At 43.6% G+C, this 20,050-nt stretch overlaps 3 protein-coding genes across 4 annotated transcripts in view; 2 read left to right on the forward strand and 1 right to left on the reverse strand.

Annotated features, from left to right (window-relative positions):
* Positions 1 to 125: 125 nt before the first annotated feature.
* On the reverse strand, positions 126 to 5,758 carry LOC127063560 (uncharacterized). The gene is made up of 3 exons (XM_050993514.1): positions 5,602 to 5,758; positions 5,062 to 5,211; positions 126 to 4,943 (listed from the first exon to the last, which is right to left on the reverse strand). The coding sequence occupies exons 1-3, from the start codon at positions 5,725 to 5,727 to the stop codon at positions 4,863 to 4,865; spliced, it is 357 nt and encodes a 118-aa protein (XP_050849471.1). The 5' UTR covers positions 5,728 to 5,758; the 3' UTR covers positions 126 to 4,862.
* Positions 571 to 4,503, forward strand: LOC127063233 (uncharacterized). Its single transcript, XM_050992685.1, has 13 exons — positions 571 to 806; positions 900 to 1,082; positions 1,193 to 1,498; positions 1,588 to 1,706; positions 1,764 to 1,972; positions 2,026 to 2,294; positions 2,404 to 2,509; positions 2,599 to 2,862; positions 2,959 to 3,109; positions 3,283 to 3,521; positions 3,559 to 3,723; positions 3,806 to 4,036; positions 4,120 to 4,503. The coding sequence occupies exons 1-13, from the start codon at positions 571 to 573 to the stop codon at positions 4,501 to 4,503; spliced, it is 2,862 nt and encodes a 953-aa protein (XP_050848642.1).
* A 2,000-nt stretch (positions 5,759 to 7,758) lies between the features above and the next one.
* Positions 7,759 to 20,050, forward strand: part of LOC127063536 (RNA binding protein fox-1 homolog 2) — a 77,800-nt gene continuing 65,508 nt past the window's right edge. Inside the window, exon 1 of one of the 2 annotated variants that reach the window (XM_050993478.1) lies at positions 7,759 to 8,308. The gene's annotated coding sequence lies outside the window, so the exon portion shown is untranslated. The remainder of the gene's footprint in view (positions 8,309 to 20,050) is intronic. The other variant, XM_050993479.1, reaches the window with a different exon arrangement.

Consider the following 20,050-nt stretch of genomic DNA (forward strand, 5'->3'; position numbering starts at 1 on the left):
GGTAGGTTGATCCTTCTAAATTGGATCGTCATAATCATTCGGTATAGCGCTAAACTTTGGAATAAACTTACCATTTTGATCGGTTACCATATTTTTATTGAAGGGAAAAATTAAGTAACAAGATATATCTTTATTATGTATTTATTGTAACATTAATGATACGTAGATTATCGTAAATATTTTTCATCCATTAACAACATTATTGCTCGTCGATAAGCCCAACAATATCCTTAAATAGAACGGTAGTAATAATATTGCGATTTTTTGCGATTATTATAGGATCGAGTTTGCATCTTCGAAAGATTTACAAGTATCTTCTTCGTAAGTGATTACCGGTATCGGTGCTTGGTCGGTAAAGATTTAACAGCACCATCTATACGTAATAATACTGTAACGTCGTACCTCCCGTTTGTAGGTTGGAAGTAAGTACATACTTGAAAAATATTCCTCTAATGGTGATTATCTTTCCAAGGAGTGTTGAACGAACGTGATCGATAAACAGGTACTATATACGTTCGTACGTATACAGATTAATTAATAACGCGTAATGTAACAGCGCACGGATCGGGCATGGAGGAATTATTTCAATTAAAGTCAGAAAATCTGGATCACTTGTTGCCACGAATAAAAAGGAATTTAATGTTGCCGAAGGAGAAATCGCAAATGTCTGCGTTGGAACAACTGACGGTTCTTCTAAAATCTCAAGTCCATGCCATTCGAAGTAGCGTTTTTACGAAGCTCATCAAATTCGATATAATTTCGACTCTGTGTGACGTTTTAAAGACTTTTCGGGAACCGCTTATAACGTAAAATACTTTATATTCGTATAATTTCATTATATTATCACCGATACGATCGACACATCATCAGTCGTTTCGTTTATTCGTACATCCTTACAGACCCGCTCTCGAGTGTTTGGCATTAGCGAGCGAACATCGAAAGTTTTACGAAAGTCAGGTCGCCGCGGAAGCTGTGAGCTCTTTGCTTCGTCTTGCGCATTACGTTGGAATGTCCACGGATGTAGAAATATGTCCTTCTTTGGAAAAGCTCCTTCGTGCTATTCGCGATATATTATTCAAGTAATAATATGTATTTGTCAACGCATGCCTTTATTAATAACAATTCGTAACAGCGATTACTTTTTACGAGTTGTTATTGGTAAAAATCTCGAGAATAGTTTTTATATTTTCAGCGCGAAAAAATTAGGAATTGACGTCGACAACGTATGCGCTATCAATCAAATTTTTTCGTTCATCAAGGAGACGAGCCAAAGATGCTTATCCTATGTATTAAGGTTTACGATTATCGACGTTTTAAACGTCGTACTCGAATACGTAACTTTGGACGGGTGCGAAAACGAAGATGAGAGATTGATTATCGATGTTTGCAACGAGTCGATAAAATCGATGAAAGATATCCTGGAGCATGATTACGAGGAAGAGTACGCAGCGACGAACGCTATTGTCGGTTTATGCTGCCTTTGCGCTTCCAGCATACGGTAAAGTTTTAACGTTTGTTCGGCTTTTTGTTTCGTCAATGACGATAAGAAGATACATATTTAGGACGGAATATGCATACGTCTCGTAGATTTTGCGACAAGGATTATCTGACGGACGTTGACGAGGTTGGTAATATGACTCCGATGCGGGACAAAATATCTCTCGCAAAGACTATTTATGCAATCGTTATGTATACCATCATACCGCGTATCAAAGTAAGGCTAAAACATAAAATATCAAATATATATGAGCTCTATTAAAAAGCTGGACGCCGAATAACGTGTAATTATGTATTCGCTCTCGAACAGAACGTACGCTTGGATCAAGAGAATTCCTTCAAATGTTACAATAGTTTTGTTTCCTGCCTCAACAACATGTACGATATGAGAGATTTTAGACAAGAGGATATAGCTAATCATTTAGCAGGAAACGGTTATCTAAAATATTTCTTACGTCTTAGCGCGCAACTTTCGTAAGTACAATACGATTGATAGAAGCCGTACGGTTATCTGTAAACGTTTAATATTTTTTTAATCAGATAAAAAAATCCTTCAGATCGCACCAACGACGAAGTATTTGTATCTTATTGACGCGGACATTGATCGCTTTAGCAAAATATTCTTTATCGATCGACAAGTTGCCCGAGGGCGTCAATGTGTTTTCAAGTAGGATGTTCGACGGATTTCTCTCTCTGCCGAGTGATCTCGAGCAGTGGACCGACGTAGTTGCGATTCCCGATGACCGTAATACAGCTTTAATGATCTCTCTCTACTATCATTATCATGCGACTAGGGAGTGAGTTTTTTTTACTCTTTCTCTCCCCCTCCTCCCCTCTTTTGATTTCCTATGTAATACACGTAGGTGGGTAGTCGTTTTTGAAGGACTGATTATCGTTTTGTTTCAGACTCGACATGATTTCGTTCGAATCTCTGATTAAAAGGCTGTTGATACTAGAGGACCTTCGATCGATAACCGTACCAACTCTAAAGCCATTATGGTTTTTATTCGCTGTAAGTTTATTTGTTCTTATCGACAAGATAGAAACTCTATTCTAAACGAGTTTTGGTCTTTTTATTATTGTAAAATTTCTATTACCTAGGTATCATTTTTGTCTCATCCATCACCGGACAAAAACTGCGAATACGGAAATGCGGTGAAAAAATTAACAATGGCTTTACAATACTCGGAATTAAGCCAGTGTTACACTCATCATATCGAGCTCTTACATTTCTCTCTTAAATGCCCAGAGATAACGAACGACTTACGATACAGAGTGATGGATATGTGGCTGATAGAATCGGACGGTGACATCGCACCTCTCTTGAAGCTCGATTGTCACAGCGTCGTTAGGCATTGTTTACTGGTACACGCAACGTCTCCTACTACCCTCCGACCTCGTTACCTCACGACTCTTTAAATTTACATAATTATCTCGCTTACTATAACCTTTTAAACGCAGATTATAGTACAAAATGGAAGTCTCGATGGCGTCGTTCGCTTAGCTGTAAAAGGAATACGTCAATCAATGCAGATTGGTAATTGCGACGAGATCGCCGATATAGTTTGGAACATGCTTCCAAGTGTTCTGTTGTCCGGCAGTCCAAATCGAAGTATTTAATTTCTATGTTTATACTTTCTTGAAAGATTACAATAGACGTTCCTTTATCTCTGTCATATCGTCCGTATGTACACACACACACGCGCGTATTTATATACGCACACGTGTGTGTACGTATGTATACACACGCATACGTACACATATATATCGTGACATTATTTATAGTTGAACATATTGAAGCGGTGCTTGAACTATCTAGTACGTTGGAGCCTCGTTATTTGTCAACAAATACAATGAAGATGTGCGCAGATGCTCTCATAAAAATGATTTTAACCGAGGACGTAGATGTCAATTTTCAGAAATTACTTGTAAAGCAGGCATACATCGTACTTGTCGCTTCTACGGCACGCAATTATCTAAAAAGTGAGTGGCATCGAAAGGATCAGGCTAAAATAAAACGGTACTAGAATGTATAATATCTAAATGAGAGATACAATTAAAGGGAAGAATGTGCGTTTTACAGTTCTTTCAAAGTACGTGAATGAGACGAAATTATTGAAGAAATTACGCGATTATGCGTTTTCCAAAGACGAGTCGATATTATCTGCAATTTCGTTGAAATTCCTCGCTTTTATTATTCATTTTCAATCACGATCTTCGATCGAGGTAAGAGGAAACGGAAATATAATAATTACTGCGATATAAAAAAGATATCGTGAAATCTACTCGAAAAATGTTTTATTTATAGTGCGTCAAACCCGTAACGATCGAAATGCGCGAATTATATGCCCTTTTGTGGATCGTAGAAAAGTCAGGACCGGTTTGTTCGAATGGCTTGGAATTTTTACACGAGTTGTTGAGTCAAAACAATGCAGGAATGGCTGTAACGTTGAAAGACGTTTCCTTTAACGGAGCAGATAAAGACGAAATCACAACGATTCTAGATATTTACGAGATGCTTCATGTTATTCACTCGAAGGTGAGTCTGCGTAAGTGCGATCTAAAGGTAAGGTCGTAACGGATCGATTGGTCGATTTGATCGTTCGATTATTTTCGCGACAGAGCATTCCAGCGGAAAGAGAAATTGTTTATCAATGCCTGGCCGACGTTCTCAAGTTTTGTCACGTCAAAGTAGAGACACTGATGTATCACCTATGTACTGCCATTAGTAACTACGATCTCGTTATCGGAATAGTAAAAACTCGCTATCGGTCTTCTCATTTTCTTCATTTCGTCACCACGTGGCTTCGCTATCGAAAGATATACAGCGACGACGAAGTGCCGTTTAACTCAAGATCTTTGTTCAAGTCACCTTTCGACGAAACTATGGAACAATTATCGGAATACGTGGATTTTCTCAAATCCGAAGACGAGGATGAGGCGTGCTCACGATTGTATCACGCGGTGAGTACGATCGTGTCGCGTCTATATATTCTTCAAATATAGTATTCTCCGTCGGTACAATTTTTATATAAATATCTTGGTTTAGTTATCCTTTTTCAAAGGCTACAAGATGACGAACGTTCGTATCTTTGGAAACGAGGAAGGTGAGGTTTGCAGATTATTTTTAATACGCTGTGCAATATTCCATTACAGTCATTTGTGCATACAAAAAGTAGAAAAAGATTATCTAAATGTCGTCGCCAAAGATGTGAGTAACGCGTCTCTTTATTGTTTAGCTAGCTCTTCTTTTTCAAAATCCGCTTGTTCGTCGTCGACGTAAGCAGAAAGAACGTTGACTTTTCCAGGATAGCGGTTAGCAATAGATACATCGACGTTTCGACGGGTCGAAAGGCATGTCTTATTTATTTGCGCGGACGTGCGTTACGTTGCATAAAACAGCCCTTAAAAGAGTTTAACCTGACGTCGATCTCTCCCTCCTCCAGCTAAAACGAGTAAGAAACGTAACGTAGTTTGTTGACGTATTTTTCACTGATTTCAGGCATTTCATTTCGCGTTATGTCATATTAATAGTAATCTTATTTCATCTAACGATGAGAATACCTGATCGAACAAGTAAATTTCTTTATAGCAAGAAGGAGAAACGCATTCCCGGATGCATCGTGTTTTGGCGACGCTGCTCGCCTGTTGCGATAACATTTTGCAAGCACCGCTCTCTTCGCAAGCTTGCTCGAATTGTCGGAAGAGGAATTCCTACGAAAGAAAGCGTTGCATTCGATCATATCTTTTCTATGTCGAAATAATCGCCGGATACGCGAATAAAATGGACGAACGCTGGACTTTGACGATGGATTATTTTTTAACGATTACACATCAAGCTGGAAGAATTTGGACATATCTAATGGGAAGAGCTGCAAGCTGCGGATTAGCGTAAACCCTCTCTCTCCCTCTCTCTCTCTCCCTACGTATGTATATATATATACACGCGTGTACACACACATATATATATCCATCCGCACCCTCACTGGCCATGCAGCGTCGTAAAAGCGTCACCCTTTAAGTGATAGTTGCCGCTATAACCTGTATCAGCATTCTGCAGGATATCCAAGAGGCGGAAACAGACGTACGATAAGAAGGACTTACGTTCTTGGTAGTCTCCTTGTAGGGGTACTCTGGAAACGTGAAAGTCTTGGCTAGGGAAGCCGGTCCTTCCTCAAAGTGTCCGATGACGAGGATCAGACTGAGCGCGAACGCCACCCTCGGCGCCATCTTGGATGGCCACCGACGATCAATAAACGAGGATGGCGCTTCGTTCCTCTCCCTCTTTTTCTCTCTTTCTTTCTCTCTTCTTCGCGCGCGCCCGCGCTTCCCTTAACTTTTAAGAAACATACCGAACATCGAGAGACGGATGCAAGCGAAGAACGAAGGGCGCGACTTTTCAGCGATCGATCGAAGCGTCCTTTCTTCGTAATCGAAAGCAAGACGATCGACATCGTGCTTGGATCCTTCTCAGATTCGCGATAAAATTACTCGACCGTACATAAAAAGGTGAGATAGTATATGAAAGCATGAGAAACGTGCGGATAACTAGACGAACCGAGTTTATCGATATCTTTGCGTATAATATCGCGGTCGCGATATTTGCATAAAACGCATCAATGCTCACGAACCAAAGAGCGACAGAATTTATTGCTTTTGGCTCGTTCGTCCGAAAGAGACAAGCCGCGTGTTGTTTTTGTTAGTTTAACCGTAGTGCGCTCCACTCGATCTCGATATTCTGTATGCACAATTCGTATCATTAATTCGAGACTACGGCGTTGATTGTCAACAATTTGTTTCTATTCGGCAGTTTACTTATACGAAGAGGAACGTGAAATCGAGCGAATCGTCTTTTTAAATAATATTCGAGAGACGAGCAAGTTTCCGACGTTGTTTCGAGATATCGTATTGCTATCCTAGGGATTACCTCGCTCTTCGTATACCCACGTCGTTTCTTAACGTCTCTCGGAACGTTGTTTCGCGTTAAAAGTATAAAATAATGATAGACGATTTGATCGGGACAAAAAGTCTTGTAGAAGCAGAAGACGAAGAACGTAGGCGTTTGTCAATGGTTTGGCAAGGGTCCAAATTCAGGGCCGGTACGAACCTGACCCCGAAAGCAACAAGTACAATTAGGGGAAGCTGTCCTAACGTAAATTGATTCACGCAGGAGTTTCCCGAGTCCACGCGTTGACATTAATATTTTTGTAAATGCATCGATGCTTATTGTTAGAGACTAGGGCAAGATCGTTTAACGTAGCAGAGACATAATCTTAGATCGAGCGTCTGCTGCATATTTAACGTTTAATCTCTTTTTCGAAACTTTTCCAAGAACACGAAACGGTACGAAAGAAATTTTACGGTCGATTAGATAGAACTTTATTCCGTTGCAAAACGCTCGCGGGCTCGAGTTTGTTCCTTGATACGTTCCATGAATACTTAATAAAGGGAGAGGGAAGTAGAAAACCAAGTTCGCGCGTACGTTTCACGTGTTTTCATTCGAAATTTGTCGCAACTTGTGTTTCGTTGAAAGAAATATCGCACTGGCGTATCCTATCGGAAAGTTATGGTAAACGCGCGTATAGATTTTTCATTTTCTCCTCGATAATTATTTATTTTTTGAGAATCTACGAAATTTCACCTAGGACGCATAATGCTTCGATCACTATGAATTTATTCAATTAGGAGATCTCGTTGCGCGGAGTACATTAGTTCCTTTCGTTGAAACGTTAGATAAATTTGTAACACAATGTCACTTTATCATTCGTCGACGTTCGCGGTGTGAATTATGGATAGCTTCGGACTCGCTGCTACCTTGGCGCATGCAGCATTACAACGCTGGGGAAGAGAGGGAGAGGGAGAAGAGGAGGGGGAGGGAGAGAGAGAGAGAGAGAGAGAAGCGACGTAAACGAAAATGTTTGTCGCACAGGTATTACGTGCAGGGAATTATAATGTGTCAATGGGAAAGGCTTTTTCAAATCGCAAACCTACATATTTACGATTGACTTTTGAACCGTTTCTTTTGTTTCCATATATATACATATATATTTTATCGTAACTAGAAACAAAGAAAATTCTGACGAGAATATCGCAGCTGTTACTCTTGAATCGAAATCGAAGAAATCGGTCCAGGATGTATCCGCGCACAACTGGTCGAACTCGACGATTGGTCGAGGGCGCATCGTGGATTTAGCTGCGCGCGCAGAGTCAGCGCGCTTACAGACCAGGAGACGAAGCGACGCGCGTCCTCAGAATCGTGCGAGACTTCGAGCCGGTCGGACGTGTGTACGTTTCTTCCTTCTTACGTCTTCTATATGTTTATACGTATATCAAAATATATTCGTACGTTACGCACATACGTAAATACATAGACTGCGTCGTATCATTCATTTATCGCGAACGTCCTCTTTCGTCGACTCAACAGAGTGTAATACGCGAAGCGAGAAACTTTGCTTTTCTTTGTGTATACGTGTGCGTATGTAACGTTGTGCACGCGCTATTACATAGCTTGATATCTTGTGTCTTGGCTTTTACGACGAACGAACGTCAAGCCTCTCTCTAAAGAGATAGATAGATAGAGAGAGAGAGAGGGAGACAAAGAGAGTGTCATCGTTTAGAACGAAGAAGAGAAAAAAGAAAGAGGAGGAAGCAGGATCGCAACTCGTCAAAGATCGCCCTGCGATCTGCGACGAGCGCGAAATTCGACGAACTCTTTGCTTGGAAATAATCTCGGAGAAAGCGGCGAAGGAGGAGAAGCCAGGGCCTCGACGATTATATCTATTAGCGACGAAACGTAAGCTCATAACTTTTGGTATGTTCAGTTTTTCAAACGTATCTTCTTTTATAAATAAGTTACTTTGGTAGTTTACGAAATTATGTTATAAGAAATAGCAACGACTTTATCGATTAATAAACGAGCGTTCTCTTTCGTTCTTAGAAATATTTCAGATTTTTTCTTTGTGTTATTTCGTAATATATCGGAGCATTATTCGTAGAGGCGGACGTAAGAACCGCGCTCTGTTTTTGTTTTTCTCGTGCCGAAGAACGACCTCGGATGACCTAGACGAATAACTCCGTTGGTAAGCGAAAATGAGTGTAAACGTAAAGAGACTTAGTTGCGAGGACTACTCGAGCTTTGATCGGCTCTTTTTTCGTTCCCTACGGCCGAAGGATGCGATACGTTCTTTCGAGCAACGCCGGAGGAATTTCGATCGTCGGACAAGAAGTCGAGAAACTCGCGCGACGGCTCCTTTCCCGCATCCATTTCCAGATCACGTTCGACCGGATCTTCGAAGGACTGACCGAAGATATTGTCGCCGATGCACCCTCTAACGCGAGTCGATGTGTGCGTGTGTGCGTGTATGCATATATACATACTTAGATAGACGCACCTTTTGGTACTCGGACAAGCGTCGATTGGACTAAGGATTCGTAAAAGGTACAAAACGTACTGTCGGATCAATCGTGCATCGAGAAAGGAACAAATCGTGAAAGAAGTCAACGGTATTAGCGATAATCAATTAACGTATTTACTTTGATTTATTATATTGCTACGAGCGGACGGTAATTAAAATTATTCGCGAGGAAAGTTCGATCGTTAATTAAAATGTGTGAGCAAATTTTGCTCGTTTCGTACGTCATTTGAAAACGAGACGACGATCGCGACAAATTTTTCGATTTTATCGAGAGAAAATTTGTAAATTGGACGTTTCGCTTTTTTCTCTTTTTTTCTTTTTTCGTCGCGCGCATTCGAGCGAATCAACTTACCGTTAGCGAAGGTCGCTCGATCGGTGCGATTGCGAATGTGCATACGCGCGGTCGCACATGCACTTTCTAGCTTTGCAAATGTTCATCCCTAAACTTCCGAGGACTCTTTCGCGTCGTTGTCTCTTATTTTCGAGTCGAGTTTATCGATACAGACATCGAGGGTTTACCGACGAGCCGATCGATCGGCTTCCTTATCAAAATTTTTCGTTTAACATTTTTCCAACGATAACGAGCAAACGAGCAGTGCAATAATAACGAGCGATTCAAATGAGAGAGAATTAAAAGGAGAAGAAAAATCCCGTCCACTGAAATGGAAAAAAAGACTTTCCGAAGATACCTTTTACGCGAACAGACGAGTCCCTTATGCAATGCTTTTTCGTGTTTATATTTTCTCGTTAACTTTGCGGAGAGAAGAAAAGTAAAGAAAGTTGCAGTCGTCGAGTTACTTAATATTACGTCGAGCAATAAAGGAATAGGTCCGTCGAAGAGGTGGATATGGCGATGAAGTAGAAGTATCGGTGCACGGTACAAAGTTTCGAAACTGCTTTGAACTCGTCCGTGTCCGGAAGTGCCAGTCCCAGGCGATCGGTGAACGAAACGATACTTGACTTTACGACGACGACGACGACGACGACGACGACGAACTTTGTGCGGTATTAAGCCTTTCGCGTTTACGGAGTCGCTTTTATAGGCAAAAGAGGGACTACACCCCGCCTTTCTCTCTCTCTCTCTCTCGTGTTTTCACTCATTTTGCGCGCGCGTTTCACTAGAGATTCGTAAGGAGTCGCAATTTTTCCATTTTTCATTGTACCATTTCCGTACGCAACGTTCGAAAAATACTCGCACGATTGAAAGTTCATTCCCGTAATATACAGCGAACGAATGTAGGCGCGAAAGCACAAGTAACCACGTGCCACCGGCAATTTATTACGTCTCATTTAGTCGCCGACTAAACGCGTCAACCGAAACAACGATCGCCAACAACGATCGCGTTAGGGCTTCGCAAATATACGAGTGACGAGCGTTCGTACTCGTACGTTCGACGTCCTTCCTTTTGCCCATTCTTTTCTTCCGTGTTAACATCAGGATTCCGAAAGAGCGAACGAAGGATCGAGAGGGAAAGAGACGGAGGCGATCGGGACTTGAATGTTTGTTCGATGCAATATCGGACCAATGCTCGACGAGATACAGTCGAGAGTATTAAAAACCAGTTCCGATCTTTCGAGCCGTGCTCGCATATTCGATGAAGCTTCGCGATCTTTCTTTACCGACTATATTCTCTCAAAGGTTATACTTGCGAAGGAATGTCATTTTTTATGGGCGCGTCTTTACCTCGTATAAATAAAAGTCGCTTTCAGTTTTTTTTTTTTCAAACGCGTAGTTTTTAAGTCTCGTCAAATAGAATACTAGTCGCCATTAATACCGCCATTGATCCCAAACTATCCATCGGATATTTCACATTTTCCTTTGATTCGAAATTCGATCATAAATCGAAAAGTAATGCGAATCGGAAAGAAACGGATAACGTCTACGCGAATACGTTCTCCCGCGTTTTATAAAATCGTATTTATCAATCAAAAATTGAATTCGCGCGAAAGAAAGTCCTTTTTAACTAGCTTCTACAAGTTTTTTTTTTGGTTCGTTCGCAGCGAGCGTAATTTCCATCACCTCGATTGTTTCTAAATGAAAGAGGGTGAGAGAGGGATGGTCGAGAAGAGGACGATCGATGAAACGAGTAAAAAAACGTTGATTATTCTCCTGAATGTTACTCGAGCGTTAAGGTGAGACAGAGAGATGGGTGTAGGGGGAGTGCTTCTTAATAGGCGAGAGAGAGAGAGAGAGAGGAATGATCGAAGCTGTCCATTACGGGGAATGCGAGATATTTTGTTGGAGGTCGAGGCGCGTAGCTGGCCCAGCGGTGCGTAACGTCGCTTAATAAATCTCACTGGTTATTAGAAGCCCATTCGATTAATTCGTATCTCGACGGAAGCGAGGCTGTGGCGATGTAATTGGCGAGATCGATAGCCCGTGTGGCTCGCTAAAGACGCGCGCGCACGTACGCGCGTATTCGCGCGTATAAGAGCTTACCAAGCTCGCACGCGCGTTGAAACACAGTCTGCGAAATTGCGTGCGGACGATTTCATTCGTTTTACGCGACAGTCGCATGCATAGGTACGTATACTACGCGCGCGTATCCAAGGCCGACGGGTCTATCTTAGAACGTTATCGCATCCAGTTCGAACGCGCTTTCGTACTTAGCGGTTTACGACTCGTCGAAACGCTTGCCGCAAAGTGCACGCGGATGGCCCATTTTTTGTCTCTTAACGATTATTACTCGATCGTTTCTTATTTCACCTTATGCAACCGACTCTCGGATCGTAAAGAGTTTACATTTTATTAACGTTAATAAAAGGACGACTGAAATTTTTGCCGCTTTAGCGATCGCACCCTATATTCGTTAAACGAGAATAAAGCGTCCTTAATTTACGACGAACGAACATGAAAAATTTGCGCGGTTGGATTTCCATCGAAGCGGAATTTCCGATTGCCGTTTTTTTGTCGTACTTTCGACACGATATATCTATCATCCACCCATCTATAACTATATACGCGGTTTATATCTATCGAATTCGCCATAGAACTCGGATGGATTTTGAGCTATGTAGCCGTAACCGAGGTAGATATTGTCGCTCGAGCGTGACATCGTCGATATATTTCGTAGCGCGAGCGTTCGCAATCGAAGCGGTAAGAATCGCGGAAGCAGAATCGCCGGAAAATCGATCGATCGATCTCGCGACCGTGCTCAGACGAGCGGTCATCGGTGAGGACGAGGACGAGGACGACGACGACGACGAAGACGGATACGATCGATCCATCCTGTTCTCTCGTTACGAACTAGGTAAATATAACGGCGTTAGCATCGTACGGACGAGCGAGCATAAAAGGGTTGCGTCTCCCTCTTCTTTACCGGCCATTAACGGATTCACCGCGGAAAGAATGCAATTACGTAAGAAATTCGTTTTATCAATCGAATTTTAATGCCGACCGAAAAAGAGAGATCGTTACAGGTATCCGAGACAAAAGTCGATGCGACGAAAATTTCTACAACGGACGATCTTTCGTTAGATTTTTGGCCGCGATCGTCGGAGGTTTCGCGTTTAAACGCGAGTGATTTTACGCGATTGCTTCGGTGCGTCCAAGACAACGACGGGCTCGAACCTCGCCGGAAAGTACACGGTGCGATTTAATTCCTGCAGAGTGGAAAATCAATTTGCCGAGAGAGAAGGAGAGAATGGGTCGGCGGGATAGGAAGACGAGGAATTTTTCAAAGCGGAGCCCGACCGTCGGAGATCGCGGACAGCGTATTTGCGCGAGCACTCTGCGAAGCCGAGAGACTCCGGTAGAATTTCGCGAACGAGCTCGCCGCACCGGCCAAAACTGTGTTAATGCGCCGAGAGTCCGTATACGAGTTGCCCTATTACCTCCGCTATATTACCAACAATGCAATTAGAATTCGTCCGTACATACCTACGTACACGTATCGTGCCGACCACAATGCGCTTCGTGACCAATAAACCTTCCACTCGGCGAGCGTACTTTTTATCCGAACGTAGGGAAAGGTACAAAAGGGCTCTTTGCGATTCGATTAATGTCGACAATGCGACGGAGAAGAAGCGCGCCGTATTTCGCGAAGGAGAAGGAAACGAGAAGGGGGATCTCGATTAGTCTAGACAAATATTGTATCGCAGAGTCGTGCTTTCTACGACGAAAGTTTCGTTGAACTCGTTCAGACTCGTGCACAAATATATGGGACGAGAGACGATCGTGCGCCAGCCGTTCCGATACATTTCGAGCGAGCGCCGTTTTAAGGCCGTTGAAAATTCGCCATTGATTGGAAAACGAGCTTGATTGAATGACGCGCGATGGCTGTGCAAGTTGCAAAAAAGTGCAATCAACGGGCGCCGAGTGGGTTATTCATGATTTTATCGAGAAAAGTCTATTTGCAATAGTAAGCGCGAATTAGAAGATCCATCGAACGAGAAGAATCGTTCTTGGCTTCGTTTTATATCGCCATTAACGCGAAGCGTTTCGTCTATTTTCTTCGGTCGCGCGCTCCCATCGCTTCGCTCCCTTTCGTTCCTAAGCAACAGAGCGCGAATGACGAGTCTCGTTCTTCGCGTTTTACGTCTTCTCGACGCCGCGTCGCGCCGTTAAACTCTCGACGCGGCCGCCACGCCATAACCGTAAACTTCAGCGATAAGCGTTCGCGATCGTCGCCCGATTAATTTTTTCGCCTTTCCTCGTATATTTTTCTCGAAGTCGGACGAAGCGACGTACGTTTCGACGAGTACAAGCGGCGATGCCGTCTAGTCGCTCGTAAAGTTCATCCTCTCTCGTTTGACCCCGATACGAACTCGAAGATTGGCTTCGTTAAAACAGAGGCACGACGACCGTGTTCACGACGGAAGGAATTCGTAGATACGCACGCTCTCGTTCCTACGTTCGTGTACGTAGGCGATGTACGGTGGACTTAATCAAAGGTGGACGAGCGTGTTGGTACGCGGTGTACCGAAGTCCTCCCTCTCCAGCCCTTCCACGTACGCGAGTGCTCGAGAGTCACTCGGTCGCTCGCTCGCTCGCTCGCTCGCTCGTCGCGGCCGTCGAAGAAAGAAGGAAGCGTCGCTTTCGTGGCAAAACGAAGAAAGAACGAAAAAAGAAGCCAAACGATTCGGCGCGAGAGCCCTCTCATCCATCTCCCTTTACCTCGACCGTTGATCGAGAACGACGAGTCCGCCGCGAAAGGGAGGATCTAGCGCAGGTGTCTGACGAAATGTAAATCTAATATCCTAGCAAAGTTCCCTTTATCGAGAGAAACCGTTCTTAGCTCGTCTGCCGCTTCGATTATCCCTTACTCGGGATAACTCGCGTCGCCGGGGAGAGGAAAATTTTCGATCGATTATTCCGATGCACACCGAAGATTCGACGAATTTATACAAATTAGACGTTAAAACATTTCCGCGATCGAACGGTGGTAACCGTTATAACGGCCTGCATAATTCGGACCGAGGCTGTCTGCGAGGGCACAGTCTGAAGGGCTCTATTCTCTCTAGACAGAGATGGCTTTGTACCGACGTTTCTTCGAGCGAGCTCGTACCTCCTTCTCCGCTCTGCCCCGCTTGCGACGAGTCAGCTCGACGACCTTTTAAATATCTCGTTCTACGTTATTATAATTTTCTCCGCTGTTCCATCCGAGCACCGAAGTATCTGTCGCCGAGATCGTAGAATTAGAAACTGTAGCGTTCATTGATTTATTCAAAATTCAATCAGCCTAGTTCGACGAGCAAAATTAGTTGGATCGGTCGACCGTGTATCTACGCGGGTAACGAGTAGATACTCCCCGGAGATTCGACTTTGGTCTATCGACCGAGTTGGCCTTTACCGATATCCATGGTTTTAGTCGAAATAAGAATGAAACGAAATGGCAAGGTTCGCAACGATCGAAGGATACCTTCCGCGCTGCTAATCGATCGAGAAAATAAGAAACGTCGAGCGTTAGGGCGGCTGGATCGGAGCGGATCGTTTGCGAAGCGCGCTCTTCCTCTCTTTATTTCTCGTTCGAGAGATCGTTTATGGGTGATACGGTGAACCGAAAAATTTGCTTTTCATGGAGTGGAAGTCTCTCGCGTTGCAAAAGACATCCCGTGGGTCCATTAACCTTCCTCGACGCGATAGAAGAAGAGGAGTAGGAGGAAGAGGGAGGAAAAGGAAGATGGGGTAGAAATAGAGGGGCTGGAAAATAAACAGACGAGAGCTAGGAAAGCGTCCAGGGGTGGTGATGGCGTGTCTGGATATCGATCCTGACTTCCGGAACGTTACCACCGTGGCCTAGCTTTGTCGTTCTCGTTTGCCTGACCCTCTCTCGGACTCGGACTCGCTTCTCTTGCTCGAGAAGGACGATTATAGGAACATCTTTGCCAAAAATTATCTCCTTCGATCCCGTCGTTCTTATTACGATCGTTTCTACGGGTTGAAGCGTTGAACGTTGAATCGCTTACGTAGCTCCTTCCCTTTTCGTACTTTTTCGTGATCCGCAGAGGTACTTTGTCGAATTAAAGACAACGAGAACCGTGGTAGTAAGAAGTAGCAAGAAAATGAAATATCCAGTTGGATTTAAGATGGCGATCCTTGCTAGTTTAATTTCTTTCTTCTGGGAGGCGAGCGAACAAAGAAAAAGACTAATTCTTGTAACGTTGATCGGACCCTTTGTATTCTCGAATTTTCTTCCAAGCGCGTAAAAAGACCAAGGGAAAAAGAGAGGGCGCGCACGCGCGCACATAAAACTCCTGCTCTCGTTTCTTAAATAATTACGAGCACCGGCGGAACCCGAAGAATATTCTGGAAAAGTACTTTTCAGCTTTATCAACGAAACCAAGCGGATTTTCCGAGAGGTAATAATACACCAAGGAACTATAAATTGCACTTTTCTTTTGTTTCTTCGAAGGAGAGTTTGTATGTTTTTTTCCTTTTTTTTCTTCTTTCCTTTATATGCGAATATGCGAGCTGCCGAAACGTGCTCGATCGAGGAACGAGGATAATCCGAATCGGATAATACGCGTTAGAACGAAAGGCATCTTCGAAACGTGCGACGCCATCATCGTTGTCGCCGTAGTCGTAAATTCGAAGCACCGATAAAGTATCGAAATCTGCAAGGCCATCTTCTCTCCTCACCCCCCCCCCTCTCTCTCTCTGCCCACATATATCCCTATCTCTGTTTCGCGAGCGCGTCCTTCTTGGTAGCCTGTAAAAGGACCGCTAATGGAAATCTATGAGAACGAGGCGATAAACCTCCGACTATTATTCCCATCGATCTGGCGTTTCGCCAAAGGAGAATGTACTTAAATATCTGCAGACATCGTGCGCGTGCATACCGTACGCGCGATTAAGGGGAAAGGCGAACGAGCGCGCAAACGGAAGCCGGAAGTTTCGAGATACTCGGGAGGAGGAATTTCGCGTCTACGCGAACGACGATCCATCGTGCCACTTCCGTTCGATCAGCGTCCAGAATGAACTTTTCTCTCTTTCTCGAGCGTAACCGACGGATCGTTCCGAGCAAGCTCAGCGCCGATTCAGATCCCGCGATAAAAGTAAAATTTCCGTTATATGCCTGTCGCGAGAAATATTTTCGAATCGCGAATCTCTTCTATCCTCTCTTGGCTAATAGCTTATTATCTTCTCGGCGCTAATCTCGACGCGTTTCGACGGGAAGACCGCTTTCCAATTTTTCTCTTCTCGAGTCGTTCGAACGAAAAGACATTCTCTCAATCTCCTCGCTCTGTTTGCCCCTCTGTCGCCGGAGGAAAGATCGATCGATCGATCGATCGAAGACAACGGAGGTAGAAGCGGCGGCTTGGCTCTGCGCCACGAAACAAAAGTTTCGTCGGTCCTTATTTCGCGAAAGAAGGATGGATATACCAGGGCTAATTTCTTTTCCACCTCCTTCCCAAGTTCGTCGATCGGTGCGATCCGTATAGACGACCGGTTCTCTCCGCTATCTGTTTAAGGGAAATCGATAAACAAATGCCTGCCTATGACCAACTCTTATCATGGATCTTGAGGTATCGTCGAGATAGGCAATTAAAGAAAAATGGGAAAATCGATTAGCAGAAAAATCGAGAGAGAAACCGAGCGAGTTTTCTCTTCCCCTTTCTTTTTCTCGAGTTGTCGCCGCGCGACGACTGCAGGACAATCGCAGGTTAATTTCACGGTGCGACGAGCCGCGTCTCGGAGAAACGAAATCTGACCCAGTTAACTCGCTTCGCTATAACCAGTAGAGTCGCAAAGACGACGATGCTCCGGAGTTGGCACACAATTATTACGGCACTCGGAGGGGCCGAGGAGAGAAAAAAGGTTCACGTACCAAAGTACAAAAGTAAAAGATAATATATACTACCGCGGGAAAATAAAGTACAGGTACGAGTACGTACGTTCGTTAATTAAGTCTGGGGAGAAAGAAAAGAGCGTCTCGTTTTTTTTTTCTTTATGCGAAATCGTAAATGCCGGTCGACTCGCGTCTTTCATCAAACTTCCTTCTCTTCGATAAACATTTCAACGGGCATGCGAAAAGATCGTCGCTGAAAAGATGCGCCAGAATTTCGCTTCTTTTCAGATGCCACCTTTCTCGGCTCTCCTTTCCGACGGTTCGAAATAATCGCTTTACATTAAAACGCGAGACTTGTTAAGCGCGATTCCATCCCGGACGACGAGTGAAACGTCGATCGAAGTCGTCTTACCGAGCCCTAAATAATCAATTGTTCTCGTTGAACTCTTTCCACGATAGAACGAAATATTTTCGTACGAAACGAAACAATTCGAGTAGACGGGACCAAATGAAAATTCTGCGAATAATCTCCATTCCGAAGGATTATATATCGCGTGTGTACGTACCGAAAAATAGAGAAAGAGAGAGAGAGAGAGAGAGAGAGAGAGAGAGAGAGCGAGATAGCAGCGACGATTCTTCGATAAAAATTCCGGAAAAGTCGACGAGCCGATAGTCGAGCAATTCCATTTGTACGCGCGCATCGATTTTTTCTTGGATCATTTTTCATGGATATTTCCATAGGGCGTATTTAAAATTATAACTTTTTGCTACGTGCGCCAAGGAGAAGCCATTTCGTTCGATACTCCCTGGACGCAAAGCGACCTGCAAGTCTTTCCATAACGTCGCGTAAACAACCTCCTATCCATATCGGCGAAAGGAAACGAAGAATAAATATTAAATAATAAGCAATAAATTCTATTCTATCATTGTTTCTCGATATCACGTTATTTGCGATATCATCGCCGTTGGATATCAGAATTGGATGAATATGACGTTATATCGAAGTACACGTCTCTTATCTCGTTTTCCTTATGCTCGACTATTTTGGCTTCTTTCGTTTCTCATATCCAACGACCGACTGGTCGAACGCTCTTAAGACGTTTAACAGGTGGCAGATTATCCTAGAATAGAAATGGCGAATAGAAAAACCTAAACAAATATTCGATGGCAGATTTTCATTTCGTTTCAACATCGAGTAGAAAATGTTTAATCGTTTGCATGCCAAGACTTCCTTACGACTAGAGCTGTAAGGGTGCGTGAGCATCGTCGCGATGTAAAAAGCGGCACGCGTTTCACAGCCGACGAAGGAACTCCGCGAAATATCTTCTCGAAAGAAAGACGATCTGACGTGTTATACGGGTGTATCGCATCGATAAAAATTTATCGACGAAAGGCACTGACGAGTTGTCCTTAAAAAGGGACGAATTGGCAACGCTAATGCAAAGAGGATAGAAAGCTACCTCGAATATCGAACGATCGTTCTTTCCGTCGAATTTCGACGCGTCTAGAAAATCTTGAAAAAAAATCTTTCTCGATTCTTTCGTATTCGATATCGTTTTTCTCTCGATTCTTGGATCTTCGATCTAGGGTCGTTCGATCGTTTGACTTTATTTAATATAATGCCACTATTATTTCAGCCAGTAAAATGTATGAATTTACATCGATCATTGTATCGAGAAATTAGGTGGCTGTAACTCGAAAAAATTCTAACGGAAAAACGTGTTGACAGAGCGAAGTGAGCGCGCGCGCGCGAGAGAGAGAGAGAGAGAAAGAAAAAAGTGCCTCGTAACGAAATAACGGAATTTCGTGGCTAATGGACCGTCAGGATAACAAAGTTTTGACTTGATCGTATTACTCGCGGGCAACTCGTTACGTCGCATTTTCCGTACCAATGTCGTGCACATTACAATACAACGTTTTATTCAGAATTCGTTTAATCGTTCGCGACATCCTTTTTCTCTTCTCCGTCTCTTTCGTTCTCGATCTTGTTCTCCTTCCAGCGATACATCGAATTTTACTCCTCCTTTTCACTCGACTCGAACGTTATCACCGCCCTGTCCAGTAATGTACGTTCTCTGTTCCGAGAAGTAGTTAGCGACGGAACAATGTAGTTCCACGCTCTTTTTATTTTTCTCTTTCTCTCTCTCTCTCTCTCTCTCTCTCTCTCTCTCTCTCTCTCTCTCTCTCTCTTTCGTCGCCCTTTCGGCGTTAAAGTCAATTTCGTTAGAACGCGCGAGCTTTGTCGCGTGCGAGAGGTAACCTTTTTTGCTAGTTCATTTAATTTCATTGTTGCGTTCGACGAGGAAACGCGATGGTATGTCCGTCTTTTACGCGTGTCGATCGGTAAATTATTAAGTGGAAAAGGGTTTAAGAAACTGTGCTAATAGCCAAATATAATATCTCTCAAAGTCGATTCCGTTAGCGAACGTTGTCCGTCATTAACGACTCGCATGCAAACGAGAAGAGAGATATGAGAGGGGAAACGTGAGAGCCGGGTGGCCGGAGGGGTCAAGAAAGGGAGAGAGAGAGAGCAAAGTATCAATTTGCTCGACGGTGGATGCAATTAGGCTCGGAGACGAAGGAGAAAGAAAAGAGAAACAAGAATGGAATCGTGCGTTCGTAATCTCGAAAAATAAGCAAAAACAAGTGCGATTTCCTTCTCTCGTCGACCGACAAAGTTGTATAAACGAGTGCGTCAAGGAAAAAACGAAGCGCGCGTTCGGTCGAAACAATGGCGGCGTGCTTCCTCCCGAAGAAAGAATTGCGAATTGCGAAGAAAAAAAGAGAATCCGCAACAGAGCTCGACGCTTTTCAACGCTGTAAAAGTTGCGTCTGAGTTGCGCGCTCTGTGTAACGATTCTCGGATCAAAATGAAAGGGGTGGTACAAGAGGGACGAAGAAAGCGCA

The sequence above is a fragment of the Vespula vulgaris genome, chromosome 4 (genome assembly GCF_905475345.1).
Source record: "Vespula vulgaris chromosome 4, iyVesVulg1.1, whole genome shotgun sequence".
NCBI classification, from domain to species: domain Eukaryota; kingdom Metazoa; phylum Arthropoda; class Insecta; order Hymenoptera; family Vespidae; genus Vespula; species Vespula vulgaris.

Excerpts from the sequence above, each read along its gene's own strand:
- LOC127063233 (XM_050992685.1), top strand. The coding sequence starts at position 571 with ATGGAGGAATTATTTCAATTAAAGTCAGAAAATCTGGATCACTTGTTG. Across the intron at positions 2,863-2,958 it reads TCGTTAGGCATTGTTTACTG|ATTATAGTACAAAATGGAAG; the intron begins GTACACGCAACG and ends TTTTAAACGCAG. Across the intron at positions 3,522-3,558 it reads AGGCTAAAATAAAACGGTAC|GGGAAGAATGTGCGTTTTAC; the intron begins TAGAATGTATAA and ends GATACAATTAAA.
- LOC127063560 (XM_050993514.1), bottom strand. The coding sequence starts at position 5,727 with ATGGCGCCGAGGGTGGCGTTCGCGCTCAGTCTGATCCTCGTCATCGGA. Across the intron at positions 5,212-5,601 it reads ACAAGGAGACTACCAAGAAC|GAATTCCTCTTCCGACAATT; the intron begins GTAAGTCCTTCT and ends TTTCTTTCGTAG. Across the intron at positions 4,944-5,061 it reads AAATTTACTTGTTCGATCAG|CTGGAGGAGGGAGAGATCGA; the intron begins GTATTCTCATCG and ends TACTCGTTTTAG.